Source organism: Suricata suricatta, chromosome 9 (assembly GCF_006229205.1).
Source record: "Suricata suricatta isolate VVHF042 chromosome 9, meerkat_22Aug2017_6uvM2_HiC, whole genome shotgun sequence".
Taxonomy (NCBI): Eukaryota; Metazoa; Chordata; class Mammalia; order Carnivora; family Herpestidae; genus Suricata; species Suricata suricatta.
The window spans coordinates 21,182,950-21,189,368 of NC_043708.1; the positions used below are offsets into that span (position 1 = coordinate 21,182,950).

Below are 6,419 nucleotides of genomic sequence, written 5' to 3' on the forward strand. Positions count from 1 at the left end.
GATAGTTCACTTCTTAGACAACATGAAGAGATTCATTCAAGGGACAAACCCTACAAGTGTGATCAGTGCAACAAAGCATTCACTAGAAGGTCTAGGCTTAACCTACACGAGGTACTACATACTGGAGAGAAGCCCTATGCCTGCAATGATTGTGGGAAAACCTTCAGTATCCTCCCTTACCTTAAAAGACATAAGAGGATCCACACTGGAGAGAAGTCTGTTGAGTGTAAGCTCTGTGGAAAAGCGCTAAGTAGTCAGTCCTATCTGAAGACGCACCTCAGGATACATACCGGAGAGAAACCTTACAAATGTGATCAGTGCGGGAAAACTTTTCAAATGAGCTGCAGTCTCACCGTGCACAAGAAGATGCACGCTGAGGAGAGACCGTGCGCGTGCAGTGACTGTGGGAAGGCCTTCAGAGACCACTCGTGCCTGAAGGAACACCTGAGGATTCACACTGGAGAGAAACCCTTCGCGTGTCATCAGTGTGGGAAAACCTTCAGAGTGAATTATTTCCTCATTTTGCACAAGAAAATTCACATGAGGATGAAACAATATGAGTGTAAGGCATGTGGGAAAGCCTTCAGTGGTTTCTTATCTCATAGGAGACATATGAAAAAGCACACCAGGGAAAAGAAACCCTTCAAGTGTAGTGAGTGTGGACAAGCGTTTAGGAGGAATGTAGCCCTGAAAATACACATACGAACTCACACTGGAGAGAAACCCTATGAGTGTGATCAGTGTGGGAAAACCTTTAGTGTAAGGGGTAACCTTGCTGTGCATAAGAGAGTACATACTGGTGAAAAACCGTATAAATGCAATGTCTGTGGATACGCTTTCAGCAAGCTCATATCCCTCCGGAGGCATTGTGAGAACACTCATGCTGGACCAAACTCCTAGCAATGTCCCTGTGGGAGAGTTCTCCATGAACTCTCAGTCTTTATGGCATACAAGCAAAGGCAGAGGAAAACTGTACGTAAGGAGTGGGACAAGGCATCTGAAAAATCTGTGGGAGAAATCTAAGTTATTAAATGACTGTAATAAATCCTTTATTCATCCCATAGATAGGTGACCATTTGACACTGAAAAGAAAAAAACTTTTTAGTATCTCTAAGGCTTATTACTTGAGAAAAATAAATGCCTAATGTCTTAAAAAAAAAAAAAAAAAGAATCAGAGGACAGGCTCCAGGCTCTGAACTAGCTGTCAGCACAGAGCCCGATGTGGGGCTGGAACCCATGAACCGTGAGATCATGACCTGAGCAGAAGCAGGATACTTAACCGACTGGGCCACCCAGATGCCCCTAAAAAGTATCATTTATACTGGCAAAAAAAGTCTGAAATACTTTATATAGATGTATATATTTATATATTTTATTATAATATATTTATATTATTTATTATATATAAACATAATAAAATATATAAATATGTACATATTTATATAAATAATATAACAAATTTATAAAACATATGCAAGACACACACTTTAAACTGTAATGCAATTTAAACTAGAATATTTGTTGAGAAGTATTAAATATTAATATTAAATTAATTAAACCTACAGTACATTGATATAATATTATTTGATATAACATCTGTCTCATAAAAATTGTGATCACAGGAATGTAAACTAAAACCACAAGTATATACTAGAGAGGTACAAAATAATGGCTGAAAAATGGTACAAAATAATGGTACAAAAAATACTGATAATACCACAACCCATGAGGATGCAGAACAACTGAAATGCTTACAAATTCTTGTGGGAATAAAAAGTGGTACAGCCACTTTGGCAAACAACTTTGTAGGTTCCTATAAAATTAAACATACATGCACCATATGACCCACCAATCCCATTCCTAGGTATCCAAAGAAATGAAAACATATGTCTACCCAATTAGTTGTACAGAAATATTCATAGAAACTTTGTCTGTACTATTCAAGAACTAGAAACAAATCACATGCTCTCAAAAGCATTACGGTAAGTAAAAGAAGCCAAACACAAAAGACTGCGTGATTGCATTTCAATGAAATTCTAGAAAAGTTAGAACTCTAGTAAGCAGACCTGAAGGTTTTAGGGTCTGGAGTTTGGGAGAGAAGATAAACCACAGGAGAAGAACTCTCTTGATATGACAGAAATATTCTGTATCATGATTATGTGTGGCATTGATCCATTCTCATCAGGTTGCTTATTTAAGATTGGTGAATGTTATTGTATGTAAATTGTACCTCAAACCTGATCTTTAGAAGTTCTCAAAACTAAATTGTTATCCATGAAAGTGAGAGTAATTTTTACTTTCACGAGGGATGTAGCCTTATGCCTCTCCTTACTTTCTGAGGAGGCAAAGTGAAAGAAGGAACTCTCACACTTCCCCTTAGTTTAGGGGATTGTAAACATGAAATGGAATTTGTGTTCATGCTCCAAGGAAGTGAGGCTATCTGCAAGACTGATTTTTTGCGTGTTTTTGGAACATATCGCAGACTCTTTATTAAAACCTCATTAAAAATATTATTGAGGTTGGAGAGCCTGAGTGGCTCAGTCAGTTAAGTATCCAACTTCAGCTCAGGTCATGATCTCAACAGTCTGTGGGTTCGAGTCCCGGCTCAGGCTCTGTGCTGACCGCTCAGAGCCTGGAGCCTGCTTCAGAGTCTGTGTCTCCCTCTCTCTCTCTCTGCCCCTCCCCCGCTCAGACTCTGTCTCTCTCAAAAAATAAAATAAAGACATAAAAAAATTTTAAAAATATTATTGAGGCATTGGGTGGTTCTGTCGGTTAAGCATTCAGCTCTATTTTGCCTCAGGTAATGATCTTGTGGTTCTGAAATTGAGCCCTACATGGGCTCTGCATTGAGCGTGGTGTCTGCTTGGGATTTTCTGTCTCCTCTCTCTGCCCCTTAAAAACTATTTTAAAAATATTATTGTCGGTTTTGTTTTCTTAAAATTTTTTTATAGTTTATTTATTTTTGAGACAAAGAGATAGAACACGAGTGGGGGAGGGGCAGAGAGAGAGAGAGAGAGAGAGAGAGACAGAGAGAGAGACAGAATCTGAAACAGGCTCTAGGCTCTGAGCTCTCAGCATAGAACCCGAGGCGGGGCTAGAACCCAAGAGCCCTGAGATCATGACCTGAGCTGAAGTCAGACGCTTAAGTGACTGAGCCACCCAGGTGCCCCTATTGGTTTTGTCTTCAGTTGGTATTTTGTAACTGGAATGTCATTTATTAGTGAATATACAGATACTCTGTGTCTTGTCTTGAGGAAAGCATATTCTCTAAAAAATGCTCTGTTCTATTGCTTCAATATGCACATTTCAGAAATGAAGGAAGAACACCTTGTTTTATTTTATTGTTATGATTATGAAATTTGGGAAGCCTTTAACTGTATCATATGATCATTGGGAGGAAGGCTCATTTTAAAAGATGACTCGGTTAGGACACCTGGGTTGCTTAATTGATTAAATGTTTGACTTTGACTCAGGTCCTAATCTCCCAGTTCATGAGTTCAAGCCCCAAGTCAGGATCCTGCTTGAGATTCTCTGTCGCCCTCTCTCTCTGTCCCTCCCCCATTCATGCTCTGTCTCTCTCTGCCTCTCAAAAATGAATAAACATTAAAAAAAAGAGGACTGGCATCTGCCTAGGTCTATAAACTATGCTGGAATTTTATATAGGTTATTTTAATTTAACTTAATCTTGACACTATTCAGAGAAAGTACTCTCCCACTTTTTTTTTTTTTTTAAGTATAAGAAGCTGCAGCTAAGAAAGGCGATTTGCTCAAGCTCACAAAGCCATTAACTGGCAGAATTGAGAAATAAGCAAGATCTGTGTCTTAGGCTTCAAAGGTCATTTTTTTAAATCCCAGCATACACTGCCTCCAAAAATAAGGAAGAGAGGGATGAGGGGGAGAGGAGAAGAATGATGTACTGTTCTGGGGGGTCGTAAACATCTGTGAGATTCAGAAACACAGTTCTGCTTCTTAGAGAAACCCTAGGAATTCTGAGACCTGGCCTTAAGCATTCTGAGTACCAGGAAACACCAGTGTTTGTGCATGTCAGTTAAATCAGGCTCCTTCAGGATAGACCAAGGAGATATATGTCTGTCTGTCTGTCTGTCTATCTATCTATCTATCTATCTATCTATCTATCTATCTATCTATCTATCATCTGTCTGTGTATGTAACTGTGCACATAAACACTATGTTAATTTACTTAAACTGTTAGGATACCATACATGGAATGACTTAAACAACAGACATTTATTTTTTCACAGTTCTGGAGGCTGGAAGTCAAAATAAAGGTGTCAGGGGCACCTGGGTGGCTCATTGGTTAAGCATCTGATTCTTGATTTCGGGTCAGGCTGTGATCTCACAGTTCATAAGACTGAGCCCCACATCAGGGTCTGGGCTGACAGCACAGAGCCTGCTAGGGATTCTCTCTCTCCCTCTGCCCCTCCCCTGCTCTCACTCTCTCTCTCTCTCTCTCTCTCTCTCTCTCTCTCTCTCTCTCTCAATAAATAAATAATAAATATTAAAAATAAAAGATAAGGGTGCCAACATGGTCAGGCTGCTGAGGACCCTCTTCCTGCCTTGTGACCCTGGTCTTATTTTTGTGTCCTCACATGGTGGAGAGAGAGCAAGCTCTGGTGTTTCTTCCTTTTCTTATAAAGACCCTGATCTCATCATAGGATGGGCTCCACCCTTGAGAATTCATCTAGACCAAATTATCTTCCAAGGGTCCCACTTCCAAATACCATCACATTGCGGTTTAGGTATTCAATATATGAATTGTGGGGAAACACATTCAGCCCATAGTGTACACACACACACACACACACACACACACACACACTCCAGGGCATTCTGATTGTGAACCATTGCTTTATTTTTAAAAAATATTTATTAATTTATTTTGAGAGAGCAAACATGTGTTGCATGGGTGGGGGAGGGGCAGAGAGAGAGAGAGAGAGAGAGAGAGAGAGAGAGAGAGAGAGAGAGAGAGAGAATCCCAAGTAGGCTCCACACTCAGCATGGAGGCCCCAGAGCCAAAATCAAAATTTGGACTGAACCACCCAGGTGTCCCCAACCATTGCTTTAAAGCAGTACCACTCAAGCTTCCACATGCATTAACCCCACCTGGAGATCTTGTTAGTAAGTGGACTGACAGGCACCACTCCCAGTTTCTGACTCTCTAGGTTTGGGTAGGGCTCCAGAATTTGCATTTCTACATGTCTCCAGGTAATACTTATGTCAGAATCTTGCTATGAGAACAATTTAGAAGTTGCTGATTACTGATGTATATAAGCTATTAGAAATTGTCTCTACTTTTAATGAATTCTTGATTTCAGAAATTCACTCCACACGAATTTTTTAAATAAATGTTTTAATATTTTTTTAAGTTTATTTATTTTTGAGACAGAGACAGCATGATCAGAGGAGGGGCAGAGAGGGAGAGAGAGAATCCAAGCAGGCTCTGCACTGTCAGCACAGGACCCAATGTGGGCTCGGATTCACAAGCTGTGAGATCATGACCTGAGCTGAAACCAATAATTGGTTGCTTTACTGATTGGCCCACCCAAGCAAGTGTATATCTGCTCAGTTATGGTGAGAGGGACTGCATTGTTCTGTAGGTTCATTAGGTTACCAGTGTGCTTGCAAATGAGATCCAAGGAAAAAATCACAGTCCTTATCCTCAGGAAATTGCCTGTGTAGCAGTGAAGACCACAAATAGCCAATACAGGCCACAGCAATAAATGTGAAAGAGGCTGTAGAAGATGCTATTACCAAATCTCCACTCCCGGCTGGTATACCTTCTCCTCAGCTGCTGCCAATGCCAAGCTAATGCCTTATACCTGCCACCTGTTTTGGAGCATGGCCTCTGGCTAATGGAAACTACCAGCCCTGGAGATTGCTGCGAGGTTACCTCCTACCTGCTTCTTGGAGTAAGAAAAGACTTCAGCCTGGGGAACAAGATGGAGGGGGTGTGATGAAGTCAGAATCCTTGCAAAGGACCCCATAAGTGGCTTATATGATGGGAACATGCTAGGTTGGTGAGCCTGGATGGTATGGACAGTGAACGTATTGCAGTGACATGGGCTGCCATTTCATGCTATCTTCAGGATTTAAAATTGTTTTAATGTTTATTTATTTTTGAGAGAGAGAGAAAAGAGAGTCAGAGTGTGAGCAGGGGGAGGGGCAGAGAGAGATAGGAAGACACAGTCTGAAGCAGGCTCCAGGCTGTGAGCTGTCAGCACAGAGCTCGATGTGGGGCTCAGACTCACGAGGATGAGACCATGACCTGAAGTCAGACGCTTAACCGACCGAGCCGCCCAGGGACCCCACTATCTTCAGGATTTTAAATGGTGAGTGGCATAATCAGATTTCCATTTAAAAACTGTAACTGTGGTTTGAAGGAGGGTGGAGGTGAGTTT

The 6,419-nt window shown here is 41.0% G+C and overlaps 1 protein-coding gene across 1 annotated transcript in view; it reads left to right on the forward strand.

Moving 5' to 3' along the window:
- Positions 1 to 900, forward strand: part of LOC115302168 (putative zinc finger protein 66) — a 1,343-nt gene extending 443 nt beyond the window's left edge. The window contains exon 2 of the mRNA XM_029952168.1: positions 6 to 900. Within this exon, the coding sequence (XP_029808028.1) occupies positions 6 to 900 (895 nt within the window). The remainder of the gene's footprint in view (positions 1 to 5) is intronic.
- The last annotated feature ends 5,519 nt before the right edge of the window (positions 901 to 6,419 follow it).